Source organism: Alexandromys fortis, unplaced genomic scaffold (assembly GCF_014885135.2).
Source record: "Alexandromys fortis isolate MF-2015 unplaced genomic scaffold, M_Fortis_MF-2015_v1.1 scaffold_31, whole genome shotgun sequence".
Taxonomy (NCBI): Eukaryota; Metazoa; Chordata; class Mammalia; order Rodentia; family Cricetidae; genus Alexandromys; species Alexandromys fortis.
In genome coordinates, this window is record NW_026067974.1 from 14405903 (window position 1) to 14427732 (window position 21830).

Here is a 21830-nt window from a genome sequence, read left to right on the forward strand (position 1 = left end):
TTTTTTTTTTTTTTTTTTGAGACAGAATCTTGCTATGCAGTCCTGGTTGACCTGGTACTTGAGGCAACCTCCTGCCTCAGCTTTCCAAGTACTGGAATAACAAGCGTGGGCAACTGACTGGAGACCCCCAAACGCACACACATAACCCAAGACACCACAGCCACAGCAGTGCACAGAAGGTCATCTTCTTTAGACAGGGGATAAACAAGGCTGCCTGGCCCGAGAGCCTGATTACCCAGGGCCAAGCTACAACAAACATCAAGGAGATACAAGGAAAGGGAACAGCAGGAGTCGAAATGTGGGGTACTGGATGACTGGGTTGGGAGGGAAGGCACTTGGCTCAGTCTTCTGTCCCCACCCATGCAAGAGCTGGTTGTTCCTCGCCTTTCAGTGGCCCAGAGGCTGTTCCTGGTTGAGCCTCTGGAAGAAGCTTTTGCCAAACTCGTACGTGCTGATCATGATGGCACAGGAGGGAGCGGCCTTGATGATCCTTGGGAGGAAACCTGTGATGGGAGGTCAGACCTTGGTTAGGGGTCCAGGTCCCTTCCCATTCACACATAAGAACATGGATGTTCATAGAACACGAACATGTGCACAGACAGGCACCCACCTGCAAAGAGTCCCCTGGTGCCCGATTCAGCTCGGATTCTTCGAAGCAGGAGCCAGGTGGAATCAACTCTTGGGGGCTTCACTGCAGATTCAAGGCCCAGGTCAGTAGTACCCAGTTTGGGCCCTGCCTGCCCTCAGCCTTGACTAGCCCCACTCACCTCTCATGGCCTCCACTGCTCCCAGTGCGATCTGCCGCTGGGTCTTCACCACATCGAAGGGTAGAGTGAGGGTGGCAGCCACCTGGTGGGATGGCGAGAGGGCTCGGCTGGGCACCCAGGCACCGTTCCGGCCCTTCCATAGCTCCGGGAGGGACTAAAGCATCTCAAAGATGGCTGAGGAAAGTGAGCAGGCTCCCTGGCAGGCACTGCTATGTGGGGACTTTCTGGGCATCCCTACTAACTCTCACTCAGGGTCCTGCAGAACACCCCTGGTGGCCTCACCCCCAACCCAGTCAGCTCACCATTCCTGAGATGCCACCAGCCACAAAGCTGACGCCCACGGATGTCTGGTCCTTTGGTCTTAGCCCGTTCAGCCAGCTCTTCACCAGCTCGTAGTTGAACCAGTACAGAGCTTGGGAAGTAGACACACTCATTACAGGTGGGGGCCAAAGTGGGCTCCAGACTTCTCACCTCCCACCCCAGGGGCAGGCTTGCCTGCCCTATACCTCAGCAAAACCCCTCCCTGCCAAGTCCATATCACAAATAAGGACCCCAAGGCTCGGAGAAGTGACAAGTTCATGGCCATTAGCAACAACGGAGGAACTTGGCTGGAGAGCCCTTGAACATTATCCAAGGGCTCTTTTACCCTGTGCCCTGAACCCAGGTGCCTACCTGAGAAGGGCACATCTCGAAGGGCTGTGGGACCCCAGCCCAGCCACAGTGAGCGCCAGCCCCCCTGGGCCACCGAAGCTTGAACACAGGTAGCCAGTTCCCGGTATGACACGTGCTGAGCCTGTAGCTTGGTCCGCACAAGTTCCAAGGGGCTGATCACTGTCACAGTGCCCATGCGGGCGAGGGCACCAGCCACCATGGGTGCATAGAGGTCAGAGGTCAAGGACTGACCACACAGGAAAGCCTTGAGTTGGTCGTAGGCAGTGAAGTAGACAGCAGTAGCTGGCACAGTCATCACCCTGGGAGCATGAAGAGGCAGAAAAGTCACCTGAGGGCTCCCAGTCCTCCCTCACCCTGCCAAGAGGATTCAAGGGAAGGAAACACCCCACACTGGGGTACTCACAGGGTGGCTGGGAGGCCGCTCCACAGGGTCCTAGTGCCCTCATGCCTCACGATCTTCACAAAGGCATCCTGATCAAGCCAGCACCGGCCCAGGGGAAAGAAGATGGACACTTGTGATGGATTGGCTCAGGCCTGGCCTGATGCCCTCAGCCTCTGCCCATAGTCCTGAGTCCTGATAAGAGCTAGTTTGCCCCTCAGGCTTCCACAGATGCAACTCCCCATATGATTCTAGGGGGGCTCCTACTCACCCATTAAAACCTTAGTACCAGAGTGCTGGACTAGCACACATTAGAATATTAAGGTCATGGTTTTGATTCTCAGCATCAGGACCAGAAGTCATTCAGGGAGAATCCCAGGCAAGCCCTTCCTACACCAACCGGTCAGCCACACCTCAGGTACACGGTGGCTCCTTACCAAGGTGCCAGTGAATCGGGTCGGATCCTGAAACCAGGTGGCACAGCGAGGGCCATTGGGGCACAGGTACAGGGGCTCCAGGACACCGTTGCAGTAGAGGAGACACTTCCCTGGGGATTGTAGAGTAGAGGGTGCTGGAGAAAGGGGGCGGGCATTAGGGCAGCAGGGCCTGGAACCTAGCTGGGTGGCAGAGCTGGTGGAGAGTCCTGTATAGGACTGCAGGCTGGCTAATGTGACCCGGAAGTACTAGTACTAGGTACTAGTCTATGACCAAGGGCACCCAAGGGACACTGGGACACACCTTCCCTGGGCCCTTCCCCGCTCCCGTGACTTGGGGCACTCACATTTGGTGTAAGAGAAACTCCAGAATCTGGAAGGAGGTGTCAGTTCTGAAATACAAGTCATCCACGGTGATCAGGAATGTCCCCCACACGGGTATCCCATCCCAGGAAGATCCTTATTTTGTCCATCCTCCGTCTGGCTCCAGGTTCAGGTACTCACCACTGGCTACTGAGGGCCTCTGAGACTGAAGGCGGACCTTCACCACATCCAGGGGTGTCACTGGGGAAGGAAGAAGGTCCGAAGGCTCCTCAGGTACCCCACTCACCCTCTTCATCAGGACCCAAACTGCCTCCAACCACTACCCCACATCAAGCCCCAGCTGCCCGCGCCCCATCTCCCTAGGGCTTACTGAAGAGGGAGGTGACCACAGCCCCAGCTCCTGAGGCCACCATTTGCTGAAGGGGGCTAATGCCCCCAGGATCCTGATCATCCATCTTGGAGGTTCAATCCTGAAAAACAAACCGTGGTCAAATGGCGTTTACCTCCTGACAAGAACGGCCTGGGGAGAGACAAGCACGAGGGAACGCACTCGGGGCTCATCCAGAGCTTGCCTTTATAACCTTGGAAAACTGTAAACGTCTTCACTTTGTCAAAGGGGAAACTAAGGCTCAAGCGTGACCTTCAAGGTTACGTCACTAGTTTGGAAAGAAGCTACAACAGCCTTTGGCCCTGGCCATTTTCTCAGCCACATGCTTACTATATGCACCTCCGGACTTCAGAGGCCAAAAGATCGAAACACTTGGGCCTTGCCCCTCCACCCAACATCTATCGGGGCGGCCACATGAGCGCTCTGGACGAGGAGAGGTGGAGCTGGGCATCAAGAGAAACGTGTAAACAAATCTGGTGATAGAGACGAAGGTCCATATTGCCTCTCGAGATTGCTGGCCCTCCCCCACACTGCCGGCCCAGGCTAGACCGGCCAGGCCGGGAGGCCCGAAGGGAGGCCACCCTCTCTCTCCTCTCTCTCTTAAATACAAGCCGCGGGCTCAACCGAGACGGAAGCAGAGACTCGGTAACAAACCCGCTCTCCAAGATTCGGCCGCACTCCATGCCCAGGCCCAGGCAAGGGGCGCCTGCCGAGGCCCACCGCTTCCTCGAGCCTCGACTAGGGTTCCCGGGGACCCTCGGAGAACCCACTCCAGTCCCGGCCCGCCCACCTGGCTCTGAGCCGGTGCTTGCGCCGCGCCGCGCCAGGGGCCTGGCGGGCCCATAGCGGCTCCGCGGCCGGTGCAGGGTCCGCGCGTGCCCGCTCCGCACAGCGACCGCCTAGGAAAGCGGCGGAGCTGGCCCCGCCCCCAGCGGCGCTAAGCTCCGCCCCGCGGGCCGACTGGCCGCGCGCACGGAGTGCAGCGGGACCCGCCCCCTCCCACGCGAGTCCCGCCCTTGCGCCGCGGCCCCGTGGGCGGGTCCCCGCTGCCCCGCGCTTCCCGCAGCCCGCAGGTCAAGGTCGCCGACTGCAGGGCGCGTGCACCTGGCTGCGGTAACTATCCCGCCCGCACCCCGCAGGAGCGCTGCCGGGGGAGTCCGGGCCTGCGATCGCTGGGACTTTGCAGACCGCGTGGGTACTGCTGCTCCGCGCCCTCTCTAAGGCAGGGGCCTCGAGGGTCGGTTCTTCAAGGTCATCAGAGCGTGGAGCAGCAACGGCGAACATTCGTCCACTGAGCCGCGTAGCGGGAGTGGACAATTTATGGCAGGAATTACCATCCTTTTCATTTCTGGATGATGAAACGAGGTTGCAACCCCGAAATGCTTTATATGGGGCAGGGCAGTCTGTAAGCTGAGCTACCGCCTGGGCCAGGCGTGGGGCCTGGGTAGTTTTACAGGACCGCTTCGAGCGCTCCGGGGACACCCACCCCATAAGAACGTGGAACAGGAAAGAAAAACATTGTTTCGCGACTGGTCTCAAACTCTTAACGGCCTTTAAAAGTCAAAACTTTTTTTTTTTCCTTTTTTGAGATGATTTATGTAACCATGGCTGGTCAGTGTGGGCCAGAATGGCCTCGACCAAAACTTTTTGTAGTAGGTTATTGTTGACATAGGCGCCTCCATTTTTCGGACTATAAAACATTCAAAGTTAAAACTTGAGCTTCTGCCTTCCCAGGTGCTGGGTGGGCTGGCATCAGCGCTGTTTCCGCACCAGCTCAGCACCCGCCTCGCCCGCCTCGCCTTTAAGACTTAGACACCGGCGTGGTGCTCGTTCTAACAAACGCGACCACGCGGTGTGAGCCTGCACCTTTAAGAAGAATGGGCCGCGGCTTCGACGTCACTACCTTCCCCGCCCCTCGGGTCCCAACTGGTCGCGCACGGCGCTGGAGCCGCCCAGCCAGCCAGGCTAGCACGTGGATTCCAAGGGGCCAACCATAACTTTTCCCTGAGAAAACCCTTGCGGCTGCTCCGCAGCTCGGAACCTCCAGCTTTGGGGGCGGAGTGAGAGCAAGCGGGTGGTTAGGAAAGCAGCCAATGATCAAAAGGCCCCGGTAATCGGTTGGCGGAGAGGCTGAGGCGGGAGGAGTCACAGGGTAAGGGGTCGAGGGTTCCCTGGGCGATACAGCAGACCGTTCCGTGTCCTTCCAGTCTCTTTTCACCCTAACCCTGGTTTCAAAGTGACACAAAAGTCATTTCACAAACAGTCGGTTTAGTTGGGAACCCAGCCTCTCCCAGCTAAGGTCCTTTCAACCTCAAAGTTAATCATTTATCCAGTTTCAGAGCAGAGATTATTTTCCTGTACTGTAGAGGGGAAAATAATAATAATAATAATAATTCTCTCTCTCTCTCTCATTTATGATTTGGAGGTTTGGTTTTGTTTTCTCTTGGTTTTGCAGGGTCTCACGGGAGTTCAGGCTAACCCCAAACCCCGTGTTTAGGCTAGGATGACCTTGAACTGAACCTCCTGCCTTGCCGATGCTGGGATTACAGGCGTGAGCAACCGTTGACCAGCTTAGTTAATACTTTCCCTACCCCGTGCTGCCGAGTTTACGGATGGAAAAAGAGTCCCCTGAAGTCATTCAAAAGAACCAGCTGTCCTAGAGGTCACTCTGCCCCAGCAGCACCGCCCACATACCTCAAGTTTCTGGCCTGTAAAGTCCGAGGCTGTCTGCAGCCTGGAGAGGTCGTGCGTGGGTGAGCAGGCATCAGAGTCCCTCCCATAGGGCTGACATACTGGGACAAGAACCTTTACACAGCTGAGAAACAGCAAAGCCCTCGTCAGACACGCTGGCTAGAACCGCAAGCCTGGAGGCCTGAGGAGGCAGTGGCTACTCTGTGTCTGACTGAGTGGGCCACTCTGTGTCTAGTGGGGCCCTGGCGGCAGCACGTGACCACCAAACAACCCCTGCGCACCGAGAGGACTGAGAAACCATGTCAAGTCCTGCCTAGCCAGGAGCCCTGGCACATGCGCGGAGACCCCTCCAGACTGCATCCCCAAGGCCTATGGAGACATTGACGGGTGGAGGCAATACTCGGACTCCAGTGTCCAGACTCCACCAGCACCCCCTTGTCACCTCTTTGTCTAGTGGAACCTTCCAGAGGCAAAGTGCCAGAGCTTCTGTCCAGCCACTGCATTCTGCCCCAGCCTTCAAGGAAAAATCCAAATTCCAGGTCCGGGGAGGGCTACATGTAACACGTGACCAGTGGAATGGAAGGGAGAGGAGGGGAGGAAGAGTCCGTGGAGGATTGGAGAAAAGTGGGCCAGCGTTGTGGTGATGTCCTATGACGCAGAGAATGGCAGACTTGACCGCCTGTTTGTTTATTTCATTGGTTTTTTTTTTTTTTAGTTTGTTTTTCTTTTTTTTTTTTTTTAATTCACCTATTTATTTTACATCCCAGCCACAGACCGCTGGGTCCCAGTCTTTCCCCGCCATTCCTCATGGTTTGGTTTTTCAAGACAGACTTTCTCTGTGTGGTCCTGGCTGTCTCGGAACACGCTTTGTAAGATCAGGCTGGCCTCGAACTCACAGAGATTTGCCTGCTTCTGCCTCCCGAGTGCTGGGATTAAAGGCGTGTCCCATGACTGCCAGAATATTTTATCTCTTTTGATTTTGAGAGAGGATGGAACTTATGTAGACCAGGCTAACCTAAAAGCCACTATGTAGGCCAAGCTGGTCTTGAACTTTCAGAGATCCACCTGCCTCTGTCTCCTGAATGCTTGAATTAAAGGTGTGCACCACCATGCCCACCCCCAAAGAATTTTTTTTTTAAATTTAAGTTGAATTTAAGACTACAACTCAGTGTTAGCATACGGACTTAGCACTCGCAAGGCCCTGGGTTCAGTCCTCAGCACTATTAAATAAATAAGCAAACAATGTGACTATCTAGGTTAGCCCTGCTGGCAGCAGACTCCCTGGCTTTCTCCTCTCCTACTTGGTGGCTTGAGTAGCAGTGATGAACGTGTCTGAATCCCAGCACTTCACTTGAGAGACCCTGAGTGTGGCCTGAAGCCCTTCCACACCCAGCCTCCGTTCTGGCTTCCGGAGCTCCGGCTGCTAGAGTGGATTTGTGTCTATTGTCTGCAGCTGTTTAGGGACGTGTAATAGCTGTCCATAGTCTCACGGCCTAAACCCCGACCCGCCAGGACACTTCTAGCCAATCGACTTCATAAGGAAAAAAAAAACAAAAACAAAAACAAAAAACGATAGACAGTTGGTTTTCCTCATTGAAGCCTTGTTTGCAACAGCTCTAAACTATGACAGAGAATTGCTAAGTGCCTGCCGTCCAAGGATCAACCTCGCACATAAAAGGTGACCAGAGATCTGTAGCCTAATGTAAAACAATCTCAAAGGTCAGATGCCTGGGCTGGGAACCGGCTCAGAAGTGGAATGCTCCACAGCGTCAAAACCAGAAAGCAGAACAGCAGGCTACGCTGGACGCTTGCTCGTAGCAGGACCGCCACCGCCCCCTAGGGGACATTTTTGAAATCTATGAAGTTAGTGCCACTTTGGATCATCAAAACATGAAAGTTTGGAAATGTCCTGTAAACACTCTGATACAAAATGAAACTTAAACAAACAATCACACGCGTGAGAAAACTTGTTCACGATTACCAGACTTAGCTGACAGCTTAATCCCATTTTCTGTGTATGATGTATGTATGTGCAAATGTGTGTGCGTGGAGACCAGAGCCAAACAGGGATATCATTCCTCAAGTACTGTCTACTTTTTGTTTTTTTTTGAGATGGGGTATCTAACTAATCCGCAGCTTGCTAAAGTAGTCTAGGCTAACCAGCCAGTGGCCCTATAAAGGCATGTCATAATACTCAGCTTTGTAGCGGGCCCTGGGGAATCCAACCTGGTACCTATGCTTGCAAAGCAAATAATTTACCAGCGGGGCTGGCACCCCAGCCCCTATGTGAGCATCTTTTTTTTTTTTTTCTGAGACAGGGTTTCTCTGTAGCTTTGGAGCCTGTCCTGGAACTAGTTCTTGTAGACCAGGCTGGTCTCGAACTCACAGAGATCCGCCTGCCTCTGCCTCCCAAGTGCCACCACTGCCCGGCGAGCCCCCTTTTTTTCTTTTCTTTCTTTTTTTTTTAAGCAAGGCTATGTATGCACCAGACTACAAAAGCCAGAGGAGGGCTTCTGATTCTCCTGGGAACAGAGTTAGAGACCACTGTGGGCTGCTGTGTGGGTGCTGGGAATCGATCTTAGGTCCTCTGCAAAAAGCAACAAATGTTTTTCACTACTACTACTACTACTACTGCTACTACTACTACTACTACTACTACTACTACTACTACTACTACTAGTGTCCCAAATTCTTTAATATTTTTTTTCAGTGTGGGAGAGATGGCTCAATGGTTAAGGCCCATGCCCTGCTAATACTCTCTGTGGTTTTCAACACAGCCTTTCCCTAAGCCCTTCTTGACTCTTCAACACAAATCTTTGTGGTAGGTACAGTTACTGTTCCTGTTTCTTCGCTGCCCCTGGGTAATTTCCACCTTCCCACCCACCCCTTCCCCAGCCTTATTCACAGGCCTTGTTTGTGACAGCAGAATGCCCTTGGGAAAGGAACTGCTAAAAGTGTGATAAAATCTCCACACAACAGCAGCACCTCTGCTAAACCGGCCTCACGGTTCCCAGAGGCTGTGGGAACTGTGTGCAGCAAATAGAGTGAGGCCTACCCCACCCCAGTCTCCAAAGCCTGTTTCTGATAATACCTGCTCCCCAGCTCTCCTTTAACGTCCAGCAGTGAAGTTCTAGGCAGGGCAGTATGTGAGTTCTGTCCCAGAACTCAGGCTGGGAGGAAGAGGAAGTCGGGAGTTCAAGGCCAGCCTCAGCTACTTTGAAAGTTCAAGGCGTTCTTAAGTTCTACAGTCTTCCAACACCTAACACTTAGGAGACAGGGTAAAGTTTAAACTGTAATATAAAGGAGAAAGATAAACCACGGTTTTCTTAGAATCCATAGTGATTTTCTTCCTGGAAAATTTAATGGTTAGCAAACATTCTTACTATAATTAAAATATTCATTTTATTTATGTATATGGGTGTTTCGCCTTTGTACCGCAGGTGTGCATTGCCCACAGAGGTCAGAAGAGGGTGTCAGGTCCCCTGGGACTGGAGTTACAGATGTTGTGGGTGTTATCTTCCTAAGAGAGTAGGAGCCTAGTTGGATTCTTAGTCTTTTGTCTGAGGGAGAAACAGATCTACTTCTTAATACCTAACATACTGGGGCTGGATATTAGTGTTGTCGGAACTGTTGACAACAGCCCTGAGAGGGCAGAACTCCGATCTAAATCAGGGTGGAGTGGAGTCTTGACCTTTGCTTGAGGTAGAAATAGATCTACCTCTTTAAAAAAAAAAAAAAGATTTATTTATTTATTTATTTATTTATTTATTTATTTATTTATTTATTATGAATACAATACTCTGCCTGCATGTGTACCTGTACCCCTGAAGAGGGCACCAGATCTCATTGTAGATGGTTGTGAGCCACCATGTTGTTGCTGGGAATTGAACTCAGGACCTCTGGAAGAAGAGTCAGTCCTCTTAACTGCTGAGCCATCTCTCCAGCCCCTCTACTTCTTTTTTTAAAATTTCTTTCTTTCTTTCTTTCTTTCTTTCTTTCTTTCTTTCTTTCTTTCTTTCTTTCTTTCTTTCTTTCCTTCCTTCCTTCCTTCCTTCTTCCTTCCTTCCTTCCTTCCTTCCTTCCTTTCTTTCTTTCTTTCTTTCTTTCTTTCTTTCTTTCTTTCTTTCTTTCTTTCTTTTGTTTATTTGTTTTTTCACAATAGAGTTTCCCAGTAACTTTGGAGCCTGTCCTGGAACTCACTCTGTAGCCCAGGCTAGCCTCGAACTCACAGAGATCCACTTGTGCTCCCTAGTGCTGGGATTAAAAAGCATGTACCACCACCACCACCTGGCTCAGATCTACTTCTTAATACCTGAAATACCAGGTCTGGGATATTAGCCACGCCTCAACTGTTGACAGTAACCTTGAAGGACCAGAAGTTCCAACTCTCTGACCTTTAGTCAAGAAAGAATGGACCCATACCCATGGTCCTTGTCCCAAAAGATACAAATCAAAACAAACCTCAAAGCCAGAACTAGCAGAAAGGTGCTTTGTGACCCAGAAAAGTGCCCTGTGTGGGCAGCTGCTGGTCTCATCCCTCCATCCCTGCAGCCTTCGCTCCTCTGCTCCTTTCTGGGCTCCTGGTGAGGCTACTGAGGTCTGGGAAGGGTGGCTTCCCAGGCTGCAGACAGATCATAAAATTAGTCACAGGAACCCTTTGATGTCCTACAAAAGTCTCTACTTTGAATGTGCCATTTTACAAGCTATCATCACCTCCATTATCCCATTTGGACTTCACATGACTGTGGGCAGGGTGTGCCAAGGTTGCTGTGTGCCCATTCCAAAGAGGAGGAAACCGAGTTCCTGGCAGTTAAGTGGTGTTGTGCAGCGATTTTCCCTGAGTTGAAACCTTCTGGAGGCTCTTAAGACTCAGGAAGGGAAGATCGAAAGTAAGGCTACTTAAGCCTCAGGAAGTCCCTGAAATTTACCAGAATCTCAAGTCCTCCCAAACAAGATTGTATAAGCAGTGGAGGGCAGGAGAGGAGGGGAGGGCAGAGCAGAGGGAAGGAGAGATTCTGACCAGCCCAGCTACCTTTGGCCATCCAGAGAGGCTAAGGGTTTCAGCTCAGTGAGTCATCACCATGCTGGGGCAGGCTTCGGATGCAGCTGAGTCACCCAGGCCCCTGTCAGCAACTCCAACCAACTCCTCGGTTCACCAACGTGTGCCTTGGTGGTGTTAGTGTGACTTATCATGAGTTCCCTCTCCCGGGGGAGGAGATCTTTCTTTATGTCTCTCCAGGAAAAGCGTCCCACAATACAAATGACGCCTGGACGGTGTTGACAGAACCAAAGATGGGTCTGAGGAGAAGAGCGGTCGCATAGCCCCTGCAATGGGTACTGAAGCATCCCCAGCGGAAATCCCGACGAGGTCCCCTCTCCCCCTGTGCTCTGGGATGGCGTACCATACCTCCTTGTAGTGGTGGTCACATGCCCACTGTGGTGGACGATAGGACGTGCAGCCAACGCTGAGCTAAGGATGAAATGTCTGTGGAGGGTCCAGCTCATGAGAACAGGGATGTCCCCCAAACAGCTGACAGAGTAAGGAATGTAGTACAGTCCCTAAAATTAGCACATCCAGGAGGTGATGGTAAACTGGCTGTGGTGGCAGTGGTGTGGCCCCTGCTACGGATGTAAGACATTCCGGCCGAGGCCCAGATGTCTCCCCACAAGGGAGGAGTTACCTCAGGAGGAGGCCATGCCGTCGCTAGCTTCTGCGTCAGCCTCTTCTATGTAAAATAAAAGGTGATGATGGAGATACTGAGGCGTTGGCAAACTATCTTTAATGTTTTTATCACTTATTATTATATTGTCATTACTATTATTATTATCATTTTAGACAGGATCTCTGTATGTCACCCTGGTTGTCCTGGACCTCACTACGTAGACTAGGCTGACTTCAAATTTAGAGATCTGTCTACCTCTGTCTCCAGAGTTTAAGACTAAAGGCAGGTGTCATCGCATCCAGCTTCAGCAGACAAATTTAAATAGAATTCCGAAGAGGAAAAACAAAATTCAAAGACCCTAGAAGAAGTCAGAGGAATGGGAACAAAGATGCGTGGAACAAACAGGAAACAAACAGTAAAACGAGTGTCCTAAGTCTCCCCAAAGCAATATTATATCAAATGGTAAGGAAGAGACAAACAAGCTACAAGTAGGCTTTTTACTGGTATGTACTTAAGGTTTATATTTATTTTTATGTGTGTGTGTGTGTGCATTCATGCCATTGAATAGAGGTCGGAGGATGACTTAGATCCCTCCCACTGTGTGTTGTTCCTCTCTTCCCACGGTGTGAGTCAGGTTTGATAGTAAGCATCTTTACCTGCCGAGCCTTCTTGCTGGCCCTCGTTTATTGTGTGTTCTTTAACACCATCCCCCCAAGTACCCATTAATTGCCATCGTTCCTCAGTGAGGAATAGGACCTCTTCCTCCCATGAGCTCTTCCCCCATGCAGGATGAAACGGTGATAGGCCAGGTCTTGTTCAGTCTTGTGAGGGCAACCGTGACTGACGTGAGTTCCTGAGTGTAATGGCTATGCCGTGTCCACAGGACACGGTTTTGCTGCACGCCTCCCCAACTCCTGACTGTCTCCTGCTCTTTCTGTGATGCTCACTGAGCCTTGGAGGGGATGTCTTACTTAGGCCAGGCATTGGCAAACTTAAAGCCAGGGACTAAAGGTGAAGAGAACACTTCTTAGATAGGTGTTAAAGACCCTTCACTGGGATCTGAAAAGTTGGAACTGGTGGGAAGAATCAGATGACGAGGAGAGAGAGAAGGGAAAAGGTGATGTAAGGTCCTGTCCAACGCACAACACACAGAGAGCAAGACCCTGTCCCAGCCTGGGACTGAGGCAAGAGACAATGGGAGCCCAGAGTGTTCTGTCTCTCAACTGCTTGAATTGGAAGAGTGTGAAACAAGCAACGAAAGAGTTGGTGGCAGCCTGGCTTACAAGACTGTAGGGCATGGAATTTCCTAGTTAGGAATTTTAGTGCTCAGACAAAAACGCCATGGCCAAAGCAAGTTAGAGGGGACAGGATTTATCTAGCTTACACTTCCATGTAGCTGTTCATCATCAAGGGAAGTCTGGAGGCAGGAACCTGGAAGCAGGAGCTGATGCAGAGGCCATGGAGGGGTGCTGCTTCCTGACTTGTTCATCATGACTTGCTCAGCCTGCTGTCTTATAGAACCCCAGACCACCAGCCCAGGGATGGCACCACTGACAATGGGATGGGCCCTCCTCCATCAATCACTAATTAAAAAAATTCCCATAAGCCAGGCAGTGGTGACACACACCTTTAATCCCAGCACTCTGGGAGACAGAGGCAGGCGGATCTCTGTGAATTCTAGGCCAACCTGGTCTAAAGAATGAATCCCAACACAGCCAGGACTACACAAAGAAACCCTTTCTCAAAAATCAGAGAAAAAAAGAAGAGAAAAAGAAAGAAGGAAAGGAAGGAAGGAAGGAAGGGAGAGAGAGAGAGAGGATAGAAAAGGCTTCCCTACAGCCTGATTATTGAGGCATTTTCTCAGCTGAGCTTCCCTCCTCTCAGATGACTCTAGCTTGTGTCAAGTTGACATAAAAATAACCAGCACAGATGGACTTTATCTGAGTGCATTGGGAACGGAGAACTATATATCCTCCTTGAGACAAAATCTGCATACTCTGAGCAAAATCAGTTCTTGACAGACTAGCTCATAGGAGTCATTTGGGACGTTTGCTTATGGCCTGCTGAAGTTCCCAGAAATATCAGGCCCTGGGGGCTGGTAAAGGAAGGCCAGTGTTATTAGGAGAATTAGACACGAGAGAGGAGGTGCTTGGTGCCCAGTTCTCTGAGCCTGATGGCTCCGTGGTTACAGGAGAATTTTTTAACACTGGCTGATAAAAAACCTTTAATCCTAGCACCCAGGAGGCAACTTAAAAACCTAATCAGCAGCTCACTAAAGATATTAAGCCTGTCCTGGTGGGTGGAAAATCCCTGGAGTATTTGGTGCACAGAATCCTGGAGAAGGGCGGCGATTAGAGATGTTGAACCCAGGCTTGGGCCCCTTCAGCAGGCTGGTACGGCTAAATGAAAGGCAAGGGCTTCAGTGTTGGCTGGGAGCCTGTCTGAAAAAGGGAGCCGGCTCCAGCAGCAGGCGTGACAGGTTATAGTGAGGGCTTTGGCCCTGAGCCAGACTAATTGGGCAAGCTGGCCCTGCTGACATCATCAGAGTGGCCATGTAGCAACAGCAGTACCCCAGGATGAGGAGGCCAGAGGGCCCAAGGGAGACGTCCATAGGTTCTGAAGGAAGTATCTCCCAACCACAGCACTGTACCCAAGGTTACTCTTTTAATGGAAACATTCATACGAGTGATAAAAACCTTTTTTTTTTTTTTTTTTTTTTTTTTNGCTCTGTAAACCAGGCTGGCCTTGAACTCAGAGAGATCCGCCTGCCTAACCTCCCAAGTGCGGGGGTTAAAGGGTGTACCACCACTGCCTGGCACAGCAATACATTTTTACACAGTACAAACATACACAACAGATGTAGCTACAGGTGTAATAGTGGCGCTAAGTGTTTTGGCTGCAACCAGCAGCATTCCTGATTGGATTTAAGGCTGGCTCCACAGGAAGAAATTCGTGTCTGGTGGTGTTAGTCAGGACAAAACCCTGTGTCTGGGGAGGCTCAGTGGGAAAAGAGCTGCTCCTCTTTTGTTAAATGGATGTGGTGTGCCTGGCAAACTGCCTTCGACACATTTGTGCTTAATGCCTGTAGATTATTATTGCTGCCAGCCTCAATCAGAGGAAAACTTTTTTTTTTAATTTTTAAAATTACATGGTGTGTGTGTACCAGAGAAAAACTTTCCACTGTTAGTTTTCCTTCTACTACATAGGTCCTGGGCATGAAACGCAGGTCACCAGGCTTAATAGCAAAGACATTTACCCCCTGAACCAACTCAATGGCCTCTGGAAAACTTTTTTTTTGTATGAAGTGTACCCCAGAGCCTTGTAACCACTGGTGAATTCTTTGAAAACAAGGGACTGTTACTCAGGGGCTGGGGATTTCCTCAGCAGCACAGCGCTTGCCTAGCAAGTGCAAGATCTTGGGTTTTGTCGTCAGCGCTGGGAAATGCTGACAACCAAATGGACAAAATAACAAGGATCTATTGTTACTGCAGCACAGTGGCCCAGTGCTTAGCCCCGGGTGAACATCTGCATCACCCCTCAGAACTTCAGAGAATATTACAGCAAACAGAGCAGAAAGAGTGTAAGTAGTGGAAGGGGTAGACATTTGCTCTGGGTCAAAACAGTCCATCCTGGAGGAAGGCTCCTTAAGACTCAGCAAGGAGCAGGGTGGTGGTGGCACATGCTTTTAATTCCAGCACTTGGGAAGCAGAGGCAGGCGGATCTCTGGTTTCTGAAGCTGAGGCCAGCCTGCTGCGCAGAGTGAATTCTGGGACACCCAGCACTACACAGAGAACCCCGTTTCTCAAAACAAGAAAGCCCTGGAGGGGTAGTGGGGACAGGGGCAGCAAATGGAGGGGCAGCTGGTCAGTGTTTAGTGGAGCTTGCTGACGTGAACCAAAGCTCTGGGATCTGTGCATTTGTGCCCAGGGTCTGACACCACCTCCTAGCTGGGTCCAAACCTGGGCACCTCATTCACCGGAGATGCAGAACTCATGTTTTCCAGCCTTCCAGAGGACTCTGGGATGTGGTGTTGTACAGTCCACAGCACAGCCCTGAGTCTCATCTCTCTCTGCCTCCTTCCAGCTCATCTCAGCCCCAGCCCCACAGGCAGGAAGACTTCAGCGTCCACGGTTCAGGCTGCTCTCACTTCCATGGCCCATGCTGGCCACCTGCTTGACCACAGCAGGGCTCCCAGCCTGGCGTCCACAGCCAATGAGACACCACCTGGGCGCCCAGCTTCCCTCAGTGTTCACTGCACTCAGAGGAAAGACCAGGGTAGGGAAAGTGTTCCACACACCCACAGGACTCGTGACCCAGGGAAGAACCTCCACCAACACCCGGGTCATTGACTTAGTGGTGACCACATTCTAGAGAAGAGTCACAATGTCCTTAGTGTTGACTCTGGGGACTGCATCAAGAGGAACGGAGTACCTATGGTTTGTTTGGTCAGACTTTGAGCTTTCCCCCCCCTAACTTTAGTGGAATCAGATTTTATATTACGAAGTTTGTAGCATTTATCCAGAAAACGAATCCCACTGGCTTAAACAATTTGCTTATGAAAATTCTTGCAACCAAAGATGTGATGGAGAAGGAGGTGACAGTCTATTGAGAAATTACTACTTGGGTTTGTTTGCATGGCCAGACCTCCTGAACACCTTGTGAGCCTTCAGATAAGCCCAAGTCACCTAGCTGGTGAGAGGCAAAGAGGGGACATCAGGCAGGGGAGAGCTCTAGCAGGTGACCCGAGCTCACTCCAGGCTTTACAGAAAGCTCCAAGTCTTGTCCTTTGACCCTGGCCTGCTGGAATGGGAGAGCAAGAGCCCAAGCAGCTTTAGGTGCCACTAGAGTTTCAACACATGCAGCAAGCATCCACCATGTAGCCACTGTGGTCGCGGTCACGGATGAAAAGCAAACATCGCCAGCCACTCTCACTGCTCAAGATGACAGCTTATACCGGGACAGGAACACTGACCTCCTGACCCCGTTCCGTGCTTACATTCCCAAAGCCCTTTTGTGCAGCATCTAGCCTGGTCACTAAGCTGCTCCAGCCTGGGGTACCTTTCCAGTTCTGATAACCCCTTCTTCCTAAAGAGGGACACTCTATCTGTAGCAGGACTTTGGCCAGAGGTCTTGGGAAGGACTCTGTCCCTGCTTGCTCCATCTGGTAGTCCTGTGGGGAGCTGGGTCAGGTTGGCCTTGGATCTGATATGTCTCCCCACCAGAGGCTCCTGTGTTGAAGGCTTGATCCCTGGTTGGCAGTGCTGTTCAGAGTGCTAACTTCCGTAGAGTTAATGCATTGATGGGATCACAGCCGAATGGACGCTTAGCAGGTTGGGCATCTTTGAAGGGTGCATCTTGTCCTTGCACACACACATCTTGGTCCCCACTTTCTGTCTGCCCTGAAGTGAGCAGCTAATGCCACACAAACGCCCTTGCCAAGGTGTGCAGCCTCCTAGGAGCCCCAAAGCAATGGAGTCAGCCAACCTTGAGTTCGAAAGCCTTTGAAACCAAGGCCAAGCAAATTCTTCCGCCCTTCAGTTTTTTGTTTTTTGGGCTTTTTTTTTTTTTTACATTTTATTTAGCTTGCGTGCATGTGGTGCATGTGTGTATGCATGTGTGCAGAAGTATGCAAGCGCAATGGTGTGCATGTGAAGGTCATGGGTCATCTCATGACCTTCACCTCTGGCCTCCCAACGTATGGGCCCCAGGGACTGAGCGCAGGTCGTCAGGCTTGGTGCAAAAACACCTTTCGCCAATAAGCCATCTCCCCAGCACAAGTTTGTTTTTGCTGCTTTGAATCTTTTTTTTTTTTTTTTGGTTTTTCGAGGCAGGGTTTCTCTGTGGTTTTGGAGCCTGTCCTGGAACTAGCTCTGTAGACCAGGCTGGTCTCGAACTCACAGAAATCTGCCTGCCTCTGCCTCCCAAGTGCTGGGATTAAAGGCGTGCGCCACCACCGCCAGGCTTGCTGCTTTGAATCTATCTCAAATATTTATCACGGTGTCTACCAGGGGAAGCCTCTCGAGAGCTGCTCAAACCCCAGTCCCAGCTCTTTTCATTGTTGCTGTTTGATTGTTTGTTTGTTTTTCTGGGTTTTCAAGCAGGGTCTCTTTGTGTAGCCCTGACTGTCCTGGAACTCAGCTTGAGCTCAGAGATCTACCTGCCTCTGCCTCCCGAGTGCTGGGACTAAAGGTGTGCACCACCACATCCATCTTTTTTGTTTTGTTTTGTTTTTCGAGACAGGGTTTCTCTGTAGCTTTAGAGCCACCCTGGAAGGTGCTGGGAATAGAACTCGGGTCCTCTGGGAGAGCAGTCAGTCCTCTTAACCACTGAGCCATTACTCTAGCCTCCTCGTCCCGCCTTGAACTGAAGCCCTCATGCTGCTTCCGAGCATGTGCAGTTGACCAGCATCTCTTGGCTCTGTTCACATTTGACCTTAATCATGAGGAAGGGATCCAGGAATTTGCATTGTATCTTAAGGGCCAGGGATTGAGACAAGGCCTTGCTATGTTTCCCAGGTTGGCTTTGTAGTCCAGGCTGGCACTGAACTTGAAGCAATTCTCCTGTCTCAGTCTTCTGAATGCTGGAATTGCAGGCTCTCACCAGCACACATGGCTGGCACTTCATTTTAAACCAGAGGAGCTGGAGGCTGAGAGGAGCCTGGGCTGGGAAGTGATGACCGACTATATCATTTTCAGGGTCCAGGGCAAACAAAAACATGGGGTCCCTTTGTTGGAAAAGTATTAAGAATTTAAAGCCAGGTGGTGGTGGCCCATGCCTTTAATCCCAGCACTCGGGAGGCAGAGGCAGGCGGATCTCTGTGAGTTCGAGACNAAAAAAAAAAAAAAAAAAAAAAAAAAAAAGAATTTAAGCCAGGCGATAGTGGCACAAGCGTTTAATCCCAGCACTCAGGAGGCAGAGGCAGGTGGATCTCTGAGTTTGATTGAGGTCAGCCTGGTCTAGAGAGTGAGTTCTAGGATACCCAGTGCTACGCAGAGAAACCCTGCCTCAACAAAACCAAAAGAAATAAAGTATTAAGAACTCCACGTGCTGGGGGGTAGTTAGGGATAGAGGGCTATACAGTGTTCATGAAAGAGGGTCTGGCCTCCATCCCCAGCCCAGAGGGGGAAATGGAATTTCAAGAAGCCTATAGGAGCCCAGTGTGGTGGCACACACACACACACACCTTAGGTCAGCACGTGGGAGGCAGAGGCAGGCGGATCTCTGTGCATTCGAGGCCAGCCTGGTCTCCACAGTGAGCTCCAGGACAGATAGGGCTGGATAAAAGACTCTGATAAAAATTTATTAATTAATTTAAAAAGATACCTGGAAGAATCAACCAAGCCCATGGCCATCTCAGCACAGGCTCTGGTCACTTCCTGTGAAGCTGGCCCCACCTCAACCCAGAGCTTGGCAGGGACACAGTCTATCTCCTGAGCTCCCCAGTCCTTGGCCAGAGCCCCTCTGCAGCTGTTTCCTCCTCTGTGAAGTGTGGAGAGCCCTGGGCACCAGGCTTCCTTCCAGCCTGACTTTCTGGAACCTGATCTCAGTCTCCTTTGCCCACCCCCGCCCCCGACCACGGAAAATGGGCGGCTGTGTGACTTAGCTTCTACAGGGGCGCAGGGCCCCCTGCCAAACTAGTTCTTTGGGCTGTGACTCATCCTATTCTGTATGTCCTGGGGCCACAGCTGGAAGGCAGCTGTTCCGGTGTCCCAGGAGGAGGGCAGTCGCCTGGGGAATCAGAGCAAGAGCGGCTCCTGACCGGATGACTCAGGCGACCGGGAAAGCAGGGGTGAGGTGGGGGTGGCTGGGACGGGATAGGAAGTTGCTTTTGTGCTCTCTAAGCAGATAGAGCAAATAAAAATACCAACCCCCCAGTGAAATTTCAGTTTCAGGTGCACAGTGGGTATTTTCCAAGGGTCTCAAATACTGTATGGGACATGCTTTTGTTATTACTGTTTTTACTTTTATTTTTGTGCATGAGACATACCTACACTAAAGGACCTTTACCTTTAGACCCTGGTGTGTGGTGGTACATAATGTGGATCCCAGCACTCGGAAGGCAAAGGCAGGAGGATCGCTGGGAGTTTGAGAGTTTGAGGCCAGTCATCGTGAGTTCTGGGTCCGTCAAGGCTGCATACTGAGACCCTGTCTCAAAACAAATAAACAAACAGTTAACTGAGCTGAGCATTCCGTGTTTTATCTGGTCAAGGTCGCAGGGACTCGAGGAGCTCCTGTGCTGGTACAGTCACGGCCCTTCACCGGTCACAGGAGGGACAGTCCCACAGCCCTTACCTGGCCATGCAGCTCCGGAGGCTCTCCGGAGGCTGCACTGGGCTGCCCTGCAGGAGGCAGAGCGGAGGGAGGTGTAACTGGGGACACCTGCAGTTCCATCACCCAAGGCAGGGTGGCCTGTCATTGGCATAGCCTCACTTCAGCATAGGTCTGGCTTGGGGCATCAGGCTGGAAATGATCGGGACACAAGGGCACGCACTTGATATGGAGCCACACCCAGCCTCTATAAATTCTGACCAGGCAAGGGGAAAAGAAGCAGAGGCCACAAAAGAAAGATTGGTCAATAGATTTCAGATGATGTAACATCGCAATACACAAGTGACAGGCGGGAGGGAGTGTCATAGATAGAAGAACAGGCATAGCATAGCCCAGGGAGAAACGTAGGGAAACAAAGCAAAGGGTAGCATGGTGGTTAACTGTGTGCATCCTCCGTGTGTGTTTTGAATGATATTAAATTCAGGTCAGTGATTTCTGCCTTATCATGTGAGTGGGGCTCACGCAGTGGAAGGCCTGAGTCATTGCTTCTACCACCAGCTTTCCCGGGTCTTGAACCTCCAAGTCCACTCTAACGGTTAAGATGGGGACTGGAGACGTGACTCAGAGGCAGAACACTTGCCCGACACCCCCCAACACCACAGAAAACATAACATAAAGCTCAGAGGCTACGGTGATGGCTCAGTGGGTGAAGACCTAGCTCTGTGCCAGGGCTACATGTGAGACCCTGTCTCAAAAAAAAAAAAAAAAAGAAAAGAAAAGAAAAAAAAAGAGTTGTTGAGGGTGGGGATGGGGAGAATGGAAATCTCCGTACGTTTGATGCTGGTGGGAATACAAAATGCACAGCCGCTTTTGAGAAACATTCTGATAGTCGCTCAAAAAGTTCAACACAGAGTTGCTATCTGACCTCAAAATTTCACTATGTAAAAATTCAAACATTGCAGCCGGGTGGTGGTGGCACACACCTTTAATCCCAGCACTCGGGGAGGCAGAGGCAGGAGGATGCCCTGTGACTGCTGAGACTTGAACAAGTATCTGTTCACTCCAGACACTGGTGTCAGACTCGTTGGTGAGCAACTGAGTTTAATGGGGTACTTATAGGAGTGTAATGGGTCAGGTGGCAGAGTCACCAAAAATCTCCTCCCAGCACGAGCGACAGCTCAGGAGAGCTGTGTCCCTGGTGATATGATCTCGGGGAAGAACCCTGGAATCTTGTAACATTCAGGAGTCTTCTGGGCCTTGTAAACTGCATTTTCTCCCAGGGCATCTGTCCACACTTATTCTCAAATCTTTGAGCTTTCTTCTTCCCTCTAAGTCAGAAGGTTCTTAGCCTTCCTAACGCTGCGTGTGACCCTTATGTTGTGCTGGCCCCAACCATAAAATTATTTTTGTTGCTACTTCATAACTGTAATTTTGCTACTGTTATGAATTGTAAGGTAAACGTCTGTTTTCCATCATCTTAGGTGACCCCCGCAAAAGTGTCTTTCAACCTCCAAAGGGGTTGTAACCCACAGTAACCGTTCCTCTAAGAGGCAGTGTTTCAGTTCAGAGGAAACAGCAGAACAACACCCCAATATTTCTGCCTCTCAGAAGAATTCCTATTCTATTCTATTTGCTTTATTAAAATTAGGTTTTTAGTAGCCCCAGAATATAATTTTCCATTTTCCACAAGACTCAACAACAGAGCTGGAGAGACAGCTCCGCCATGGAGCTGCTCTTGTAGAGGACGGGTTTAGCTCGCAGTGCTCACGCACTGGGCTGTAATCAGTTCCAATTCCAGGACGTCCAGTGTCCTGGCTTCCAAAGACTTCTGTATACACACAATATGCATGCATTTATACAGACATGCACACATGCATAGAACTTTTATTTTGTTTTTTGAGAGAGGGTTTCTCTGTGTTGCCCCGGAACTTACACTGTAGACCAGGTTGGACCCAAACTCAAAGATTTTCTTGCCCCTGTGTTCCAAGTGTTGGGATTAAAGGCCTATGCCACCACTGCCCGGATAATATAACTTTTTAAAAAGTATTGTTTCACAAAGCTTACAAGAGCGAGCCAGGCGATGGTAGCGCACACCTTTAATCCCAGCACTCCCGGAGGCAGAGGCAGGCGGATCTCTGTGAGTTCAAGACCAGCCTGGTCTACAGAGCTAGTTCCAGGACAGGCTCCAAAGCCACAGAGAAACCCTGTCTCGAAAAACCAAAAAAAAAAAAAAAAAAAAAAAAA

At 50.7% G+C, this 21830-nt stretch overlaps 1 protein-coding gene across 3 annotated transcripts; it reads right to left on the reverse strand.

Moving 5' to 3' along the window:
• Positions 1-169: 169 nt before the first annotated feature.
• On the reverse strand, positions 170-3912 carry Slc25a39 (solute carrier family 25 member 39). 3 transcript variants are annotated; one of them, XM_050156965.1, is made up of 11 exons: positions 3755-3912; positions 2947-3046; positions 2757-2816; positions 2600-2644; positions 2256-2389; positions 1843-1910; positions 1440-1738; positions 1070-1179; positions 768-849; positions 611-691; positions 170-503 (listed from the first exon to the last, which is right to left on the reverse strand). In XM_050156965.1, exons 2-11 carry the CDS (start codon positions 3029-3031, stop codon positions 388-390), a joined length of 1080 nt encoding a protein of 359 aa, XP_050012922.1. In that variant the 5' UTR covers positions 3032-3046; positions 3755-3912; the 3' UTR covers positions 170-387. The 3 variants fall into 3 exon arrangements, with proteins under 3 accessions (XP_050012922.1, XP_050012924.1, XP_050012923.1); XM_050156967.1 differs by having other exon boundaries at positions 2256-2365; positions 3755-3911; XM_050156966.1 differs by lacking the exon at positions 3755-3912 and adding an exon at positions 3619-3639.
• Between the last annotated feature and the right edge of the window lie 17918 nt (positions 3913-21830).